We start from the raw sequence: 20,498 nt of genomic DNA, 5'->3' as shown, positions 1-20,498 counted from the left end.
TGGTGGTATACACATATTATTCCATTTTCTTAAGAGGCAAGTAAATTAATCAACATTTAAAATACACAACAACATAAAAGATTTTGAACTTACCTTCTTTTTTTGTGTTCTGTTCCTGCCTCCCAACCAATCATCCATCTGTTCCTCAATCTCTTCAATTGAAGCTCCATGATCATATGATGGTATATATGCACTTGATTCCAGAACCGTGTATACAGGGAATTCAGATTTTGGTTTCTTGACTTTAGGCTTCTTCTCCTCTATACACAAGTGAAAAAGAAGAAGAAAAATTAATGCTACTAATACTGCAGAGAAGTATAATTCAGAAGGAGGCTTAGCTCTTCAACTCTTAATGCTGTACTAAAATTTCCACTGAGGAAGTATCTTCAATTTCTTTGTTAAAAAGATAATTCAGAGTTTTGCATAATAATTCTATTTTTCTGAAAAGTAAATAACAATGCACACACTTAGCCCCTCTACTATCTGAACTATGCCTTAAAGAGCCAAATAATGAGCCCCTCAAAAACACAGTTAGCTCTTGTCACTGCTACATGACCTGGCAATTAAGATTAGTACAGGCAAAAGCATAGGGAGTTGTTAAAAGATTTTGAAAGTCCAGCTGGCTTCAAAGAAACTCGTAAAGGTAGAACAATAAGTTTTACACAGTTTTGTATTACTTTATGGTCAGCTGACCAACTGAGTAAAAGCTTCTGAATCAATAGATAGCTTCCCTGTTCTCAGATTTCTGTAACTACAAATAGCTCTGTTCTAGCACTTACACATTTAAATGTTGGACCTCATTTCTCAAACTGATTACTGTTTTCTGCTCTCTCTGTCCTTCAAATGGTATTAAATGGGAGCAGCCAACTTAAGGACAAGAAGGAAGGGCGACAACCACCACCACCTTAACGCCAGCAACTGAAAACATATCTGCTATATAAGTTTATCTCAAAATAAAGATTTAAGATTGACTGAAAATTGCCAGAACTATAGGTTAGACAAGAGCATGAAGATCAGAAAAAGAAGCTTGAACTCTCAGAAAGCATCCAGAAACCTCAAGTATGCCAAGTGGGACACTCATTTTTTCCTCGTTGTTTTAAAAATATGCTGTGTTCACCATAGCTGGATGCTCCTACGGATGCTCCTAAACTGAAAGGGTTGATCTAACGGCTGGCTGCATCCAAAAAGCTCTACTCTGCCTTCACCCTTCCATTCTCCACTGCGTGCTTATGTGCTCTTCTCTCTTCTATTTGTGCTTGACAGTCATCCAACCACTTAACAAACTAAGTAGAAAATTGCTCCTTTACACTCAAGCAAAAAGAAAGAATCCAAATCGTTTAAAGGTGGTGGGCAAGGAAAAGAACCACACTTCTCAGCAGCAGTGGGTCATGAGATCAGCTTATTTGCCTTTGCAATCAGGTCCCAATACTTTTCTGAGCACCAGAGGAGAAATATGTTTTTCATGAAAATGTTCTTAAAAAAAAAAAATCTAAAGAGGACAGAAGGACTGTTCTCTATAGACTCTGTTGCAGAATTCCTTCTCCTAACAGTATATGTGCAAGAATAGAACCGTGAAAAAACTCCACAGACTTGACAAACTCCTAGGAATTGAATACTTAAGACGGTAACTAATGGAGAGAGAACTGTTTCATGGCACCTTCAGAAGTCCAACAAGAACAGGAAATTCATACAGACGTTGGAAATTAACAGAATGACTAACGATCTTTTAAGCTTTTAAATGTATGTTGTCCAGAGACCTCTTTTTGTGAAATATTTCTAACTTTGCTTGTAACTGTCAAATTACTCTCAATAAATGAAAGATTAAGTAAAAACTTGTATTTGGGGTTTTTTTTTTAAGCATTCTTCTATAGGTATGTATAGTAAATATAATTACATGACATATACTCCCCCCAAAAAAACAAAATCTAAAGAAAGCCCCAAAGTGTTAACCAGCATTTCTCTCATTGTTCAGATAAGAAACACTTCTGCAAAATTTGTCTATTTCAAAAGGTCATTTTTACAACCCAATCATATATATTAGCCATCACGAAATTTTTCTCCAAAGTTGCCATATGTAATAGCTTCTGAAGTCAGAGTTAAGATTTGCAAGGATAAGTAACAACAGCTTCACCAGCTATTTACTACAAATACATACTGTGTGTATCCACTTGTTATACATTGTGTGTATTCACTTTGAATTATTTAACAGTGGAGACACACCCATCAACTACCGTTTGCTAATTTTCACTCTCAAAATATGCAAATAGTTAAAGCTTGAATGCATCTAACATTTAAATTGAAGAGCCTAGCCTGCAAATAAGTCATCTAGGCTCTTTCTGTAGTTTTAGAACTAATTCTGTAACAGAATTTCCAGAAGGCACTGCTCCCCACTTTAAAATGAGGTATCAAAGACAGTGTATAGGCTTTCTTCAGGCAGTTAAGCTAGAGGAAGACTTAACATAGGTAAGACACCCTGCTGTTTGCTGACTATCAAAGGAATGAGAAATCCCACCTAGAGAAAATGGTGGTAAAATCTACAACAAGCACTCAACGAGAATTAAAAAACTTGTCTCTACTGTCTTCTGTGCATACACAAAAAGATGAAGGAGTTGAGCATATTGCTTACATACCACAATGGCTGTCATATTGAATTAAAATAAACAGAACTGAAGTCACAGCATCTTTGACATAGGGCTCCCAGTAACTCATTGAGAACAGTTTCACCTCAGAATTTTCAAAAGCTACTTTTTAGTATAGGATAGCACATAAAGGTGGCTTATTCTTATGAAACCTCAACTCAAGGCAGCCAAGCGCTGTTATTCTTTCAAGTGAAGACGGAGAAAGCAAAACAATTCACTGAAACTATTTAACCCAAACAACAGAAGTCCACAGTAGAAAAAGAAAGAAAGAAAACCTCTCAATTTCCATGTTATCTTTTCATTATCAGCAATTCAACTAGCAGCCCAAGACACTTCTGATCTGACTTGGTGTTTTCCCCTGAAGAGAATAAAGATCAGGTTTTCCAAACAGCAGATGATGCCTAGACAGCTGAATCCTACATCTGCTAAGGCCTGACAGCCAGCCAGGAAAGCTGGTGCTGCTGCCACCACCACAACCTAAAGCAAGGATGTGTTTGATGGTACTGATGGTAATGACAACTGCAGCTGTGATTCAGAGTTTTGAAACACAAATGTTGCCTTAATACTTAGCCTTGGTGAAACCAGAGCCTGACTTCAAGCTCAACAGGGTAAATGAATAGCTTATACTCACTACTATTTTCTGGGAACATTAGGAATTTTAATTGGCAAATTACAGTGTCATAACTTTTCTAGTTTATTAAATAGAATTTAAAAAACCCAAACAAACCAGGCAACAGCAGAAAGTAAATGAATAATCCAAGATTGTAAGTACTATGGAAATTATTTAATATCTACCACTTCAACATAAAAGGATCGGTATTTTACATGAGCTATGACTTTTACAGAGTTCTAGTCCTTCTGAAGCAGAAGAAATGTTACCATTTGCTGAATTTATACTGTAAGCATGAATTCCAATTTTCTATGACTGATTTTCACCTTTAGAACTACGAAGTTCTTTACCAGAAGACTAAATTTGACTGTGTATTTAACAACTTAGAGTTAAAAAAAAAAAGAGATATCATTTGTTCCCTATGTTTGAATAGCATATAAACACAGCTATCACTGAGATCCCTAGACTTTAGGAGATAACAAGTCGCTAACTCTCTTTCCTGCACAGTACTTTACATTTCTAGAGGCCTCCAAAACTATTCCAGTACTGGCTACGGATTTTACTAGTTTATTGTGCCATGATTTGAAGGCTTTGAAGTTTGCTGAATTACTTGCCCATAATCAGATACTTTGACCTCGTTAGTCCTTCCACATAGTTACTACATTGATTTTATCAGTGGCAGAATTAATAGTATCTGGCTAATGTTATTTGCTTTAAGATACAACAGCTGTCATTTTTAGAAGATAAGGAATCAGTTAGCATTTTGGATCGAGTGCCATGTAATAAAAGTGGTGCTTTTTCCATAATAAATATCAGAGGTCTGTATTTTAAAGTTTTCAGAAACGTATATACTGATTTTATCTGATAGTTAATGTAAATGTAAAGAATCCAGATAATTTTTCACAGAAAAAGTGATCGCTTCACATAGAAGGAAACAAAACAGATCAAAAACAAGTACTGAACCTCTGCAAAGAAAGTATGACACATCAAGCTAGAGCTCCCTCTCTCTGCAAGGCTTCTAAGATTTAAGTATGAACAAGAATTCACAGAATTCACAGTAAATATGGTTAAAAGAGACAGTGATGTCTTGAAAATCACAGAAAGAAAAGGAGCACACTGACTGGTATCTCATGCATGGATAAGCAAGAAATATGATCACACACGATACACAGAGCAAACATCTTTTTGGCAAGTCAGGAAGAAACTGCATTGAGACCTCCTTTCCCTTCAATATTGTTCACTTACTATGAAAGACAACTAAGGCATTTACAGCATTAAAATTTGTTTCAAACATGACAGAGAAACTCACTTGCATGTACAGCAACACAATAGGATCGAGTAAAATATCCCAAAAGTCTGGGGAAAAAAATTGTACTAAGGTTTTCACAGTCTTTTGAAAACAAATGGAGCAAACTATATTCAAAGTTAATGTAAATATGGGGCAAACACTCATATGCTTAAAAAAATATACATTTCTGTACTCATAATAAAGCCAATGGGATTATATGAATGCATCACGAGTTGGAGACATACATATACATCCACTGTACTGAGACCTAGAAGTTAGTTTATTTTTAAGCAAACTGACTAAAACCATGCTCAGTGATTAACATATCCTCAACTACAAACAACTTTTCACAAGCTGTATGGTTTGATGTTTTTCATCTTTTTCTCCGAGTATTTACAATTCGCAAAACTTCCTATTCCCCCAAATACCTCATCCTCATAATATGAAAGGATTAGAAATAAACCTCCAATATTTGAGAGCTAATTTGCCTTCCAATAAACCTGTAGTGAAACATGCATGCCTCTTTCAAATGAACCTCATGTCACTGTATGTAAGTGGAACATTTTCCATAAAATCTGAAGCAAATTTGTAGGGAAAGGCATCATATAGCCTAGCTGAAACAGCTGAAAAAAGCACACAAGCTTGCAAGTTCCAAATTCTTTCAGCAGGCCTGCCAAAACAATCAGTGAAAGGGATGATACTTAGTTTGCCATAATTAGGCTTCAGAGGTAACAATTAAGTTATCAGAACATTCACACCCACCCCAACCAAAAAAGCATGCATTATATGAATTAATTTTCTCTGAACCTGTCTGTCACCAAATCATTACTAAGCAGGCATGTGAACACTGCATTTTGGCAGGAACGAAAAGTGAACACAATTATCCAAGATATTTGTCAATTATTTGGAAATAAACGTAAAGTCACCTTCAGTATAGAGTTAGATTACATAAATTTGGTCAAAAGGGTTTACAGTGAAGAGCAAAAGTACAGGAAGAAGTAAGAATACAGACTGGCTGGTAGTCTGGGACCAATCAAATAACAAGCATTTTTTAAAATTACACAGTTAAAGATCTTATTCTGTATCCACACTTAGGAGGGACTGTGTGCAAGGAACTTTTGCTGTAAGAGCTTGCAGTTATTGTGGAAAAGCAATCTGAAATGAGTTGTCAAAGCAATGGGAACTAAGGTAATCTGTGATTCTGTAAACAGTAATAATAGAAGAAACATGATTTTATAATCAGAAGATGACAAACTTTAAGACACTATATACAAACTCAGGGTGTAATAGTTACAGCTACACTGGAAAACTAAATAGATTATAGAAAATTCACAGAAATTAAGAGCTAAATAAATGTTTTATATAAAGAAAATCTGCAGATAAATAAAACTTCTTTTTTTTTTTTAAGCACAGAAGAATGCTAATAATGAACAACTGAAAGCTAAAGCTTAAGAAATCCATACTGAAATTAAGATGTAACTACATAACATTAAAATTAATTGTCTGAACAAACTGTGAAGAATGGAAGGTATCTCAAGATTTTCTGATCAATATTGTATCTTGCATAGCAAGATGCTGCGTGCATCGCTGGTACAAGTCAAACAAAACAAGTCATAAGAATCAGTATTTCTCACTGATTTTTGCCTGTAAGAGTCTGAAATAAACACATGATACTAAATTATCTAGTCATGCCTTCTATCCCTAAGTTTCATGAAACAATATAAAGAGCTACTCAAGCAACACGCTATATTCCAAGCTGTCTGGAAAGGGAGAACCACCAAGCCTAACCAATCTTAATCAAATGTATTAAAGGTTTCACTACTCGTCTGGATTTTTCACAGCAGACACTCAGGTAAGACATATCTTACTATAAAGCCCTCTATAGAGATACAAATACCACTATAGATACCATTGTAGAGCCCCAACACAGACAGAAGGCAAGTAATGCAGCCACAGGCCTAGTAAGTAATGCAGCCACAGGCCTAGTAAGTAATGCAGCCACAGGCCTAGTAAGTAATGCAGCCACAGGCCTAGTAAGTAATGCAGCCACAGGCCTAGTAAGTAATGCAGCCACAGGCCTAGTAAGTAATGCAGCCACAGGCCTAGTAAGTAATGCAGCCACAGGCCTAGTAAGTAATGCAGCCACAGGCCTAGTAAGTAATGCAGCCACAGGCCTAGTAAGTAATGCAGCCACAGGCCTAGTAAGTAATGCAGCCACAGGCCTAGTATTTTTCTACTTCAGTTAAAGCTTGAATGATGAAGGTGAGGAAAATTCCCAAAACACTAAATACTAATTCAACACGGTTTACAACTAGAAACAAGGTTGTTTCCTGGTATAGATTGTTCCAGATGCCTTGTACATCAGGGAAGAATTCTGGATTTACAATGCAAATATGTTTGGTAACTAGGATGCCAGTGAAGAGTGCATCTGCAGTATCTAGTGGGTAACTATTTCTTTAAAAAGGTGTATTTTAAAAATAAATGTAAGTCTTTATATTGGAGGTCAGGGAAAACAAACATAAGAAGAACAGAAAGTAAGAGAACTACCAAGGCTAAGTATAAAGAAAATAGATAGATAGAAAAATAGATGCGTTTTCCCCCAAAATGGACGTGGTTGAAAGAATTACTCCATGCAAGAAAAGGACCAGTAGAGCTGCTAGAATTTGTCTTGAGAACTACTAAAACCTTCCCATTTAAGTTTAAAAACTGTCAGTCACCTGTCCTTACAATGTAAGTCTTCTCAGTTTAATGACTACTCAGTTCAGTTAATACATACTCTATTTTACATCCCATGACTATGAAAGAACAGGGCTATCTATTGTTACAGAGTAATTCCCTGATGCACGGTTTATATGCATGTGTGACACTATAGGAGAGGGAGAAGTTAACAGAAAGTTTATTAATTAAAGCATTTTCATTTAAAAATACATTTTGTGTTCTGGTATCTAAATGTGAAAATGGCACGAGAAAATGTAAAGCAAATTATTTCTTTCTGGTACGTAAAACACTCGGTTATCTGTAATTCCATATAAAATCACATTATCTAGAAACATAAGGTCTGTATCGTAAGTTGGTATATTTTTGTAAAGTAAAGTTGTAAAGTTGCTATATTTTACTAAGGTAGTAATGACAGCTTTTAACGGATTGAGAAGTTAAAAGAAACACTGCAGAAGTGCTAGAAGAACAAATCAAAATTGTGCATAACGTTGCCTTACCAATAAATTACTTTTTCACATTCATCAGAAATATAGCATTTTAATGACACATCAATACTGTCTGTCCTCTCTTTGCAAATTTTATTTTCCTCCCCCAGTACCTTTTTCTGGTTCTAGTTCAAGTCGCCTACATAATACCACACAATTTCAGCAGGAAAGTAGAAAGGCGTGAGGGTAAACTAGTAATTAGGTCATGAAAAAATAAGTACTGTGAAACAGCTATTGCTAATCTGCATGAGATACATTTACTCAATTAGGTAGATGGAACTGGTATTACGAACTTGCATTCTGTGGATGGTCTCTAAAATTAAGAAGAATGGGGGCAAACAAAATGCATATTCGATGATTTACAAGTTTTCTATGCTAATTGTGAAGTGACAACGCAGAACAATGTAATGAAATAAACAAATTTAACAGATGCCTTGCATGCAAGCTTCAGGAAAAAAAAAATTGATTTTTTTTTGCCTACAGTAATATACATGCATCTCTTGTTCTTCTCTCAGGCATCTTATTTCTTTAAAAAAAAAGTTAACTTAGTGCTGCTATGGCTGACCAAACTAATTCTGTACCAAATTTCAAACTCTGCTAATTACAGGTGGTAACACTCAAACATTCCTCTTGCTCCCTGCCAGCAAGCCGATCAAGGGAGGGCACAATGCAGGCAGTGAGACTGGTGAGGAGTAGACCTTGTTCATGCAAGTGACAGTGGGTCACCTGGTAGACATAGGGGTCACTCACCACATCATACCCAGCACGTGACAGGGGATAGGGTGGTGCTTCTGTCAGAGGTCAGGGGTGACCTGGAAAGGGAAGTGCCCCAACCTACGCCTCTCATATATGGGCACTGCTACTGGAGGTAGCAAAAAAAAAAAAAAAAAGTGACTCTCACATGACACCTGACAGAGGAGAAATACTGAAAAAGTTCACACATGGTCTTTCAGCAAAATACAGGGACACGCACACTACAATTTTAGTGACATTACACTTTCACTTGCACTTCTGTTTTCAAAAAGTAGTCCTTTTAGACAGTAGGTCACAGATTTCAATTAGGAATGCATGCCAGCTATTTTGAACAATGGCAATATGTTACTATCTGACAATTTAACAAGTTTTTAATAACCCAAGTCAAGACCCTTTTCAAGGGCCCATTTTGTGGTAGGTATCTCAAACATAATGGCAGGCCTCCCTAGCAAGCATTAAATGCACTGTTTTGCTAGATTTGGCCTGGGTCCACAATGCTCGCTGAGGTGCTGAATGTTCTCCATTTTCTCAAAATAGATTCAGCTACAGATAAGTTAAGAATTATCACTGAAACTAGATCTCTGCTGATTTTACAAAATTAAACTATTTCATAAATATAAATAATGCAGCTGTATTTTAAGTGCCTAAAGGCTTATGCATACTCAAAGCTACTAAGTTATTATAGGGCACTCAATGCACTTGTCAGAATAAAGGAACTTAAAAGCATGCACTGAAGTACAGTAAATAAAGCAAGCACACAAACAAACACAGATTAAAAAAAACAACTTAAAATTGTCTTCAGAAGAGGGCAGGTTTAATCACTGGAAAAAGCAAATAACTGGAAGAAGAAGAGGAAAAGTCACCTATAATTATTCTGAATACTTTATTAAGAGAAATGCTAATTGTCTTCTCTGGTCTTTTATAAGCGTGTAAACACTTTCAGGCATTTATTTCAACAATAGTATGAATCTATTTCTGAAGTCTGCATCCGTGCTTTTGAAAATTCAAGTTACGTTCAATTTCTATCACAAAAGTCAACTCAAGAAGCACAAAAGAATTAAACATATTATTAAAAAAAATATTTACAAAGAGAATACAAGAATGCTCAAAATGTAAGAGGTCACTTCTGAAACTGTATACTTCGAGATCTATACATTTGAGATTTCCCTCTCCTGTAAAGCAACATTTCTAGCAAATTATGCTTTTGTTGCTACTATCTATCACTTGAGTTTTATGCTTCTATAGGAGCAAACCAGCAGTGTACCACAAAATTAGTTCACAAAATCAAAAGCTTACTTAAATTTAACAACCTATTTAACATATATTGTAGAAGATTATAAAAATGTTTGTTCACATGCATCCTGTGTAGTCGGTATATCATATTACATCTTTGTTTATTAAGACAGTGGTAAAAACTCACTCTGAAGTGTTTCAAGTTCAGCCTTAGCCAGGGCATCTTCTTTCGCCTTCATTTTTGTTTCTTTATATTCTACATATAATTGTCTGGCATCCTTTAAGAAAATGTTACAATGACATTAGCATCCTTATACAAACAAATTACTGCAATGGCTCTGTTTTAAGCTCTCAACCTTGCAAAAAAAAAAAAAAAAATTAAGATACATTCATTTCCTTGAATTACAGTAATTTTCAGTATAGAAAGGTTTTGTCAAGAACATAGAAATTTTGTGTGATAAAGGTTCAAATGTAATAGGGTTGGTATTTTAGACTATGATGCTCATTGACAACTTGAAAAGCAAAATGGTTAGAAAAACATTTCTGATCTACATTTCTGAACTACCTACAGCTTTGTAAGAGGCCATGTACCCACTCTGCTCACATCAGCAATCTGGAAGTTCAATGAAGAAAGCAAAGTTTTAATTAAGAGTAGTGTGTGCAGGGACAAAAAAAGGCAATTGCTAGGCTGCAGTCGTCTTAGTGTAAATTCATCCTGGTAACGCTAACTGCACGTTTCAAAATCCAACTTGTCCCCTCCCGCCTTTCCAAGTAGTAGATTAGATTCGGTTCTAATCTGAAATCTTTTTGGCAAATTTACACATAAAACCAGAAGTCCTGTCACAAATCTCAAAATAAGTTACCCATTTCTGAAATCTGATGAACTAGTGATTATAGATTTGCACTGAAAGTTTTTCAGTATGAATAACCAGATTGCTGAAGTAAAAGGTATGGAGAGTTTTCTTACTCTCACTTACCAGTTTAAGAGATTTCTATACACGTTCAAAACCAATTAATCTATAAGAGAAATGCTGAAATAGACAAATTATTGTAATTTCCAAGCATGCAGAACATCTATTGTATTAAATAAAAATTAATTATCGATTAGATAAACTTAATTTGATCTTCTTTATAGCCAAAAAAATTCTTATCCTTGTTATCACATTAACAGTCCCACTTTGTACATAGAAAAGATTATTTACATTTTAATGTAGAATGTATTGTAAAACATCAGCAAATATTTTTACAATTTCAACTATAATCCCATAAATCTGAACAAAATCTAGTCTCACTGAAAATTAAATAAGACATCTTAATAAATTCTGAAAACAAAAACTACATTAAGCAGTTATTATTGCTGCTTCTAATGGTAGAAGCCATCCAAAACCATTGCTTCCTGCAAAGATACTGGGACACAATAGTTGTTCTTTGCATTATACTGGCATCTATCCTCAGAAATACTCAAGGGAGGTAGGAAAACACAGAAACATGATGCAGCTCTGAGTAGAACTTTGTAGTGTTTTGGAGACATCTCACCAATAAAAGTTAGCGTGCCTGAAGAACAACTCTGACAAATTCCTGCAAAAGATCAGTAAGGTATCATCTCCATCTAAAATACCTCTTCTTACTCTCTTTATCTTTACATTTGGGTATAGGAAATGGGAAGTTACATTTCTCTGCCAGGTTTATGTAGGAGATCATGGCACACAGAAGAAATTTTTAAGACTTTACATAACTTTTTGCTGCTGGAACATAGTAGATGAGAGCAGCCCAAATGCTTACAGTTTTGGTTTTAGGGGTGGGGAAGGAGGAGGTTTTGGTGGTTTTAGTACAATACCGGCTAAAAAACTGTATGTAGGTACAGGAGGACTACCATTATCAGCAGATATGAAGGGTTTGAGGAAACATTCCGTTTCTATGTTATAACATTGAATGACAAAATTAGGATCAGAATTGTTTCTTTCTTTTTGGTTTATCTGAAATATGAATTCCCTACCACATCTGGAAACTTTCCTTGTACTCTCCAGATATGGACTATTAGCATCTTTAAGAAACACAAATAGCCATAAATGTAATGGTTAACTTCTGCTATAAGTTTGAGACATTGGGTTATATGGCATACACAGAACTCAGACATAGTGATATCCAAAAAATGCTTTTGTTTAAGGCTATGATTTCAAAACGGCTACAATTAACCAGCATTTAAATTTAACCCATTTGACACTGAAAGCCAATATTTGATGCTAAATTCTGGTGTAAAATCCATTATTGCTTGTGGGATCTCCAGACAGCAGGCACTAGGGGGTAACTGTCAATCTCTCCAGCATGTCAATCATGGAACAATTGGAAATGTGGCTCAGATGAAAATGAGACACAATAGCTGAACAACAAAGAAAACTAGTCAGAAGCATGTAAATGAAATTTAGTAGTATTGTTGCTTTATAGATATAAAATGGATTATCACTGCAAATGAAGTAATATCCAGGTAACAAAGGCAATATTAGTCTTTTATCTTACTAATCACAGCTTATTATGGCTGATACCACAATCACAAAAAAAAAAAGGAGAGACTGCACATTCTGAAGCACACAAAAATATATACATATCAAGTAAAGTAAAGGAAAAAAAAAAAGAAAAAAGTTAACTCAAAATGGATTTTGAAGATTTTAAAATCAAATCTTTCCCAGAAAAGCATAAGAAATGGCTCTACAGGTTGTAAAGAGCAATTATAAGACATACCTGAATAAAGATTTTAGCCACAGACACAAACTATATGGGTATCAGACTTTATAAATCAAAATAAAAGAAAGACTGGAAAACAGATTAAAATAGGAAATTCTTTGAAGAAAACTTCTGCCTTAACTTAAATAAGTACATTTCAATTTACTCCTCATTAGTTTTCAATAGTATGAGTCTAAACAGGAATATTTCTTTTCAAGCATATTCAGTTTTGGTAGTAAAAATATTTCAAAATAGATTATGCTCAGATTTTTTATTTTTCCAAAGTGATACATCTAAGCATTCACTTTGTCTCAATACAAACATTTTAGGGCCCTAAAAACACTGGCAATATAGAACAGACTCTTCCAATCTAATGCTCCTTCCCCAAGATGCAGTAACTATTTTTCTTTTCCCAAACAGCTCAAAATATATGCAACATCAAAATTTTATACCTGATGTATACTTCACCTTCAATAAGTAACAAACATAAGAAAAGCAACATTTTTGTGCTTCTGGAGTGGAAACAGACAGAGGAAAAAGACACACAAATACAAAGCTTGGAACTGTTCTAAATAAAAGTTCCACTTTACCTAATCAGAAATATTTTGTTATCATTTGCAGGAGTTTGAGAAGTTTTCAAAAAAGAACATCAACGCAAATACATTACTTTTCTTCACCATCAAAGCAGTAATATGCACACAGTTAAGAAAAAGAATAATGATGAGGGTTAATATATGCTGGTTTATTGTACTATGTTATGAAATACACACTTTCCAAAAAGAAACAGAATGAAAAAAGAGTGTATTAGAAAGGTAAAATTCTGCTATTAGTATTTCTAAATTATATTTCAACTGCCATGTATAGGAAGTTCCTGTGATTACCCTCATATTTAACCAAAAATTTAAAGAAGTGTAAGAAAATAAAATTGACAAACAATTCATTAACATACTTTCAATATTTTAACCACAATTAAGAACAAAGAATATTGAAAAATTATTGTATTTCAGCTCCCTTTTATATCAGTATCATCTTGTGTCAAGAAAATTGAGATTAGCAAGACAAAGCTGCACTTGAGTTACACAGAAATACAGGAATTCTTGATACTGGGCTTTTAAGAGGTTTTTTATTTATTTGTTTGGGGGCTTTGGTTGGCAGTTTTTGTGGGGTTTTTTTTTGTTTTCGTTTGTTTGTTGTTTTTAAATCAACAGATACAGTATTTATTCCAATTGTACTAATTCTAGAACTAAAAATTTCAGTTCTGAGTAAGACTCAGCCAACTCTAGCCTCTCCTTCACTTTTGCAGAGGGTGATGGGTTTTGTTGGTTTGTTTGCTTTGTGGGTTTTTTTTTTTTTCTTCCTGGCTTTCTGGTCTACCTCAGAGAGACTAGAGATTAGGAAAAACAAGACAAACACTGGAAACAACTTGTTGTATTGGCCATATGTGAATCTTCATTACAAATTTTGTGATAGAATCAGCTTCACATTTTACTTCTCTGGGTGAGAGGCTGATACAAACAAAGTGCATCCCCTCAGAATTTAGAGTTAACTGGAAACTTCCTCACAAGCATACTTAAAGTCAGTACAGTGAAACAATTTTCTTTGCATTAGTTCTTATTAAATAAATACATAGATTTAAAGACAAATATTTGTATGAAGTTCTTGAACTATTTTTTTGTCTTTAAGTACAGTGTTCTTGTACAATTTGCAAAAAAAAAAAAAAAAACAGAGAGAAAAAGGAGTCAATCTAAAATTACCACAACATCTGACTTTCAATTTGCTATTTCTATGCATAAAAATGCCAGCATTTTAGAACAAAATTAGAACAATATTAGAACAAAACCACTCTTTTGATGGGTTTACAAACTAGTAGTATCAATGTGTTATGGCAAGAAATAATGTTTAAAAAAAGTTAAACATTATGATTTATATTTCTTTTTGGTATTTTTACATGTTTACTCAAAGGCAAACTAGTAAATAAATAAAAATTGCATTACTACCTCCTTTATAATAACAAAATAATGTTTGACCTTGGAATAATACCGAGTGTGGCCAGGGTCTTCAGCTGCTTACAGCCTGTGGGCAGTTGAAGTGTGGTGCCCAAGCCTCGGAAGCCCCGGGTGACCAGCAGCGGCTGTGCTAATGCAGCATCTGCTGGGTACTCCACCTCCACAACGGTGAAACAAAGGCAGCCAGAAGGGGGAACTGAGGCCAATGCTACAAGGTCTCCCTGGGACCTGGTGAAGCCTCATACTACAACAGAACAGTACCATCAATTGGGAGCCAATATTGCCTCGTATACATGAGCTACTCATGGAGCTACACTTCTCTAAGGTGTGTGCTGGGATATGCAGACATACAGTAAGTGCTTTAAAGGAGCAGAACAAAACTGGCTGCCACAGAACAACAGGCAAATGAAGGAAAATTTCTTTAGTGTCTTACGTTTCCTTAAAACTTTTACTATGCAGGAAAAGATATTTTGTCTCCAGAGCTTCAGACAGCATCCTGTCAGATGCAAATTATTTTTGCTCACTTGCATACATCCAGAATACTTGTTTTACCATCCACTCTCCTCTGACCTGCTTCTAAGCTTCTAATTGACCTCAGGGTCAAGAGCTTCATCCCTACTTTGGTTCTCCCAACAGCTGCAAAATAGCAAGAAACAGAGCAAATAGGCAATCACTCGTGCCACACATCCTGCAATTGCTCACTCCCCACAACTTAAATCAACATTGGTGCTGTACAGTAAGTTGGAACACATCAAAACCCTGTAAAGCTGGGAATTAAGGAGATACTTAACCTTACTGACTTGAATAAATCCCTTTAAAAAATAAAAAATCTTTTTAAAGGCATATCTTATTAAATGTAATAAATTTTATTTTAATCTCACACAATGATTTTATATAAAGTCATACGTGAAGACAAAAACAACCCACACAAATGCTTGCTAACCTAATCAAATCTTGCTTAGAAGCTAACTTTGCCAAAGGAGATGCCCCGCTGGCAAAGCCTCTTGAGTTTAATGACACATTGCCAATCCATTTAAGGCCAAAGCTAAACCATCTCTAAACAGGTGTTGAAATGTAATCATGGATTAAAAGAAAACCTGAGGAAAAAATGCCAAGAAATTAAACACCTCTGGGTCACTAGTTTGAATCTATTCCAGGCTACTAAATCAGCTACAGTAATTACCATCTGGTAGTCTACATAAAAATAAATTAGTGGTCTTTTTGTTTTAATTCACTTTGTGCTACACAAAGGTCTTTATAAACAAAAGTTTCAATTGTAATTGAAAGCTTTGTGGATAATCTCACTAGGTTATACCCAGTGCAACTATGTATTGAGCTTGAACTGCCTTCTCATTACTGGCGAACCACCAGAAGTTCGCCCAACAGTTCACTGCTAGGGTGTATGTGCTACAGATAAAAAGTAACAGGAAACTTTATTTTCTTAACAAGAATAAATTTCTGTCTGAAACAAACAAAAAAAACTTTCTGCTTCATTACACTCAGGACAACAGCAGGCTCATAATTTAATTAATAAAAAACATTTCCTAGTGCTGACTGGCATTAATGAAGTTGGTGTAAAAAGACATTCATTGCTAAGTTTCACAACATCAAGGTGGAGGAAAAGTAGTTGACAGGAACACTAAAAAACACTCCTATCTTCAGTTTTCTGAAGGAAACATTTTGTGAAGAATAATTAACAACATTTTTAAGAAAGATTACTTTTCTTGAGTTGTATGTCTGCATATCCAAAGAAAAAAACCCTAGTCAGCTGTTTCAGGAATAAACTGCAATTCACATATGCCTGTTCAGCCACAAAGAGAAGCATACTTAACACAACTGTCTATTCTGTATTACATTCAAAATCTGAAATGAAATTCTTGCACACTACATTTAGCTGGTTTATTTCTTTGTAAGAACAATCTTCAGTTCCAATAAGCATTTTAAATTGAGTTTTGTTTCTTTTTTTCCTTCTTATCTATTTTTTTTTTAGTAGATAACCTTCTTCCAGGTCATTCTCATGAAAGAGTAAACTATAAATGACCTTCGAAATAATCTGTGTTCTTTTTCTATCTTTTTCTGGAGACTACATTATAAGAATTAAACTTTGTAAGAGTCAATGTAATTTACTTGATTTTTCTTTCACACCACAGATAGTTGATTTATGATACATTTTATGTATTCTTTTCCCTTCACTTCTTTAAACATGCTTAAAGATGCTGTTTTCACCACCAAATTTAACTAAACCAAATGTGTGGATATAAAAGCCTAAGCAGTCTTTCTCAAAATACCATTGTCAACAGTTTAAAAAAACAATCATTTATTTAGTTTCTCTCATCCTCCTCTCAACCATTTTTCTTCCAGTTTCTTGACATAAAATGCAGACTACGATAAAATGGCATAGGCCATCACAAGGGCATGCAAACAAAGCATTTTTCTTCCGTAAAGGCCCACCTTAATTATTTTAAGTGCCTCCTTCTGAAATCTGACATTTTGAAGGAGGAGGGGAAGTAGGAGGAAGACACTCAATCGGATAAATGAGAGCCAGGCATCAGCAGAAGCTCAGCAACCTGAATCAGAGCTGTTGTAAGTAGAATATTCACATTAACTAATGGGGCGGGGGGGGGAAGAGATGGATGCTAGGAAAAAGGAATCAATACAAGAAGTAGCAAAGTTTAAACTGACCTCTTCTTGCGGTTTTTGTTTTGTTGGGGTTTTTTCTGTTGTTGGTTTGGTTTTGCGGGGTTTTTTTGATTTTCTTTTTTTTTTTAATAGTTTCCTTTCAGTAAGAACTTGTGTACATAGGCAGGTGGTTTTTTTTTTTTTTTTTCTTAATGTTAGGAAGCAGTTCAGCTATTCCACTGACAGGGCTTTGAAAAACTTAGTGTCAGAAGCAACAAACTCTTACCCTTTTCTGTCCCAAATAGGGTTGATTTAAATATGGATGCATTTTTACAAGTTAATCTACAATTGCTTTTGTTGCAGGTGAATGACAGTCAACTTTGAAAATAAATTGTTGGCTCTTAAATTACTAAAGAAATAATTTAGATTAATTCAATAAACAACTGAAATCTCTAGCAGCCATGCTTATGTCAACCACTGTAAACACCTTGTTAAATAATTAGCATGTGTAACTAGCACATATAACACCACTCAGTATCTGTAGGAGTCTTATCGTCCTGATAAGCTGCCTTAGTGATTCTACTTATACTAAGAGCTTGAAATACTCTGAAATCTCAAGCCTATGTTAGTGTATTACTGAAGAGAAAAGGACTTATATTCAAAACAAGATCCTGGTACTAGGGTATAATCATTTAAGTATAGCTATGCTTTTGCTATATGTTGGTAGCTGCAACTAAAGCAGAACTTGATAAAACCTTAAGTACAACTCAAAAAGAGCAGAGAAGTCTCTCTGTCCACCCAGCTACAACAAACAGGGTATCTTTTGCACTGTCATTTCAGAAAACACCTTCAAAATGAGATGTTTTCCAACATTCTTTAAGTGTTGTTAACTAATAAGCTAAAGTTAATAATTTCAGGTCCTTGAAGTCCTGAATATTCTTAATATTGAAGATTACTTATATTTTATTGCCTTTTAACTTACACAATTGGCAGGTCATCCTAAAACAACAACAAAACAAATCCTGGAGTTAAGCAGTACTGTAATTTACATATGGGGCAACTGACTCCAGAACTCCCACATCTTCGCTTCCTTCTTACTTGAAAGCCTTCCAGCTCTGAATTCCTCTATATCCTGCCTCCCCAGTCACCAAATTCCTGCTCACTGGTCTCCAATTCTCCATCAATTATTAGACAGCATTTTTTTCCACCACTATCAATCTATTGGATTACAATCCACAGCAAGAGGTATTTGCTAGGTGTCTACAAAGCACGAAACATCACTTTGTTGTATTTATCTTTTCTGCCTGTTCTGGCAGACACAGGAGCTGCTTTTTGAACAAAAAAAAAAAAAATCTGAAACCTGTTATACCAACTTCTTAATAGACTATCTCAAAATTATAAAAACGAGAAAATGACAACTTAGATTTACAAGAAGTCTTAATTTTAAAGTCTTCATGAATCTTACTATATTCTGCAATATTTTGAATATTTTGCAATTGAGGCAAAAGGGAAAGTACTATAATTATGAAGAAAGTTTCAAAAATGCAGCAACAGCAGTTGCTGAACTTAATTCTTTTCCATCTGACTCACCTCTATGAGGGACGAACATCAAAACTTAGTTTGGACACAACAGTTTATTTAATTAAGAATCATAATATTTGCTTTAAAAACTTGCAAAAAGAAATATCTCTTTAATAAAACAGCCACAGTTCTGACAAAAGTTTTAAAAGAGGAAGAGAGATTAACTTTGGCATCTCTTTGTAGGAAAGGTTAAAGGTTATAAAAATAGATGTTGAAAGACCAGACATTATTGCATTTATACCTTTTACATTTTATTAACAGATTAAGAATTATGAACTACATGCTTTTTCTAGCTTGAACACAGACAGAAATTGAACATTGATGCCACTTACACTGTTTATACTTCAGAATGAATACTCCATATTTCTGCAAACCAAAGTAAAATCCACCTTGCATTTCCTGATCCATGTTCACTAGCAGTGACAAGGGCATTAAAAACAAATGGACATATTCAAGGGAAATTAAGAGAGAGTATGTGATATTAAGTTATTCTGATAAGTGATCTGAAAATACTTACATTGGATGAATATCAGCTAAATTTTACAGTTTATAGCATTAGTTTAAAAAAAACACAACTGTGGGCAAGTCAGTCACATTTATGTTCATAAATTACAACCATACTTTTGTTACTTTACCTTAGTAATTTCAGGTATCAATTTATATCATTATCCAGTGACTCAAAAAAAACAGCTCACTCAATCAGAAAAAGTAATTTAACTGTTCCCTCAAATTTAAATGGCATATTAATATTTGCTATGAAAATATAGCATTTGCTTATTTGAGATAAAAATACTTCAGTTAACAGACCCCTTAAAAGACATCACTATTCCTAATTAGATGTGTATATATATTGTCCCTCTCCCATCATTTATTCTTGTAGTTTTGCCTAGCAGGGACTGCTGCTGAATTCTCTAGCACGTTAAGATTAATATCAATTTAAAATATATTTGTATTTTGATGGAGTTATGATATTAAATTTGCATCCAAAGAGTAATTTTTTTTCTTTACATATATATATATACACAGTATGTGCTTGAGCCAGAAAATTCGTAAGAACAAGTGCTACATAATATGCATAATAACATCATGAAGAAAAATAAAATAATATAACTATATATATTATAATATATATTAAAAATTATAATACAATATAAATCATTACTATTACCTGGAATAGCTGAGGTAAAGCTTTCACAGTGAGACAGAACCATATTCCCAGCTTACATGGAAGTAAGTCATGCCACTGTGGTTTGTCCAGTACCCTGCAGTAAAATAAAATTGTAAGTTTTTCATTACTGCCACACAATCTCTAAGTCAGTACTTTCCCATTATCCTTTGAGTAGCACTTGTCAACTCCTATAAAAATGTGTAACTACATAATATTAAAGATACATTTTGAATAATTAAAAATATGTAACAGCTTACTTCTAATCATCACGGTATTTTTATCTCTTAAAGGGCTTTTCTTCAAGAAAATAAACTCATAAGTCACATAATCACTTCAGTTCAAAAAAACCTCCAAACTGAAAAAGTCTCAAGCCTCAACCAAGTGTTCACAAGTGCTGACAACCAGATATGAAGACTGTAGCATAAACAAAACAATACATAAAAATTAATGTCATTTGCAGTTCACTGGAGCATTACTCACTGATGTCACCAGGAAAGACGACAGGCAGGATGGTCTCTGATCTCCATCCTGCATTGATCCAGTTCATGCCCCTGCTGTGTGAACTATTTAAACCCTTTATTTCTTTCTATGAATCAATAGAAGAAATGGTGGTATCTTTTGGAGTGTCCTGAAAGTCACTATTTCCCTATGCACTTCTTAACAAACAATGGTGTTAG

At 34.5% G+C, this 20,498-nt stretch overlaps 1 protein-coding gene across 2 annotated transcripts in view; it reads right to left on the bottom strand.

Annotated features, from left to right (window-relative positions):
• Positions 1-20,498, bottom strand: part of DNAJC1 (DnaJ heat shock protein family (Hsp40) member C1) — a 109,441-nt gene that overhangs the window by 40,386 nt on the left and 48,557 nt on the right. For both annotated transcript variants that reach the window (XM_086741545.1, XM_086741546.1), the window contains exons 6-8: positions 19,822-19,915; positions 9,914-10,004; positions 94-260 (exon numbers count right to left, since the gene is read on the bottom strand). In XM_086741545.1, the coding sequence (XP_086597671.1) occupies positions 94-260; positions 9,914-10,004; positions 19,822-19,915 (352 nt within the window). The remainder of the gene's footprint in view (positions 1-93; positions 261-9,913; positions 10,005-19,821; positions 19,916-20,498) is intronic.

This window comes from Chlamydotis macqueenii, chromosome 2 (genome assembly GCF_036417535.1).
Source record: "Chlamydotis macqueenii isolate bChlMac1 chromosome 2, bChlMac1.mat, whole genome shotgun sequence".
NCBI classification, from domain to species: domain Eukaryota; kingdom Metazoa; phylum Chordata; class Aves; order Otidiformes; family Otididae; genus Chlamydotis; species Chlamydotis macqueenii.
Note: the sequence above shows the minus strand (reverse complement) of the source record. Positions and strands in the feature narration are given on the sequence as shown.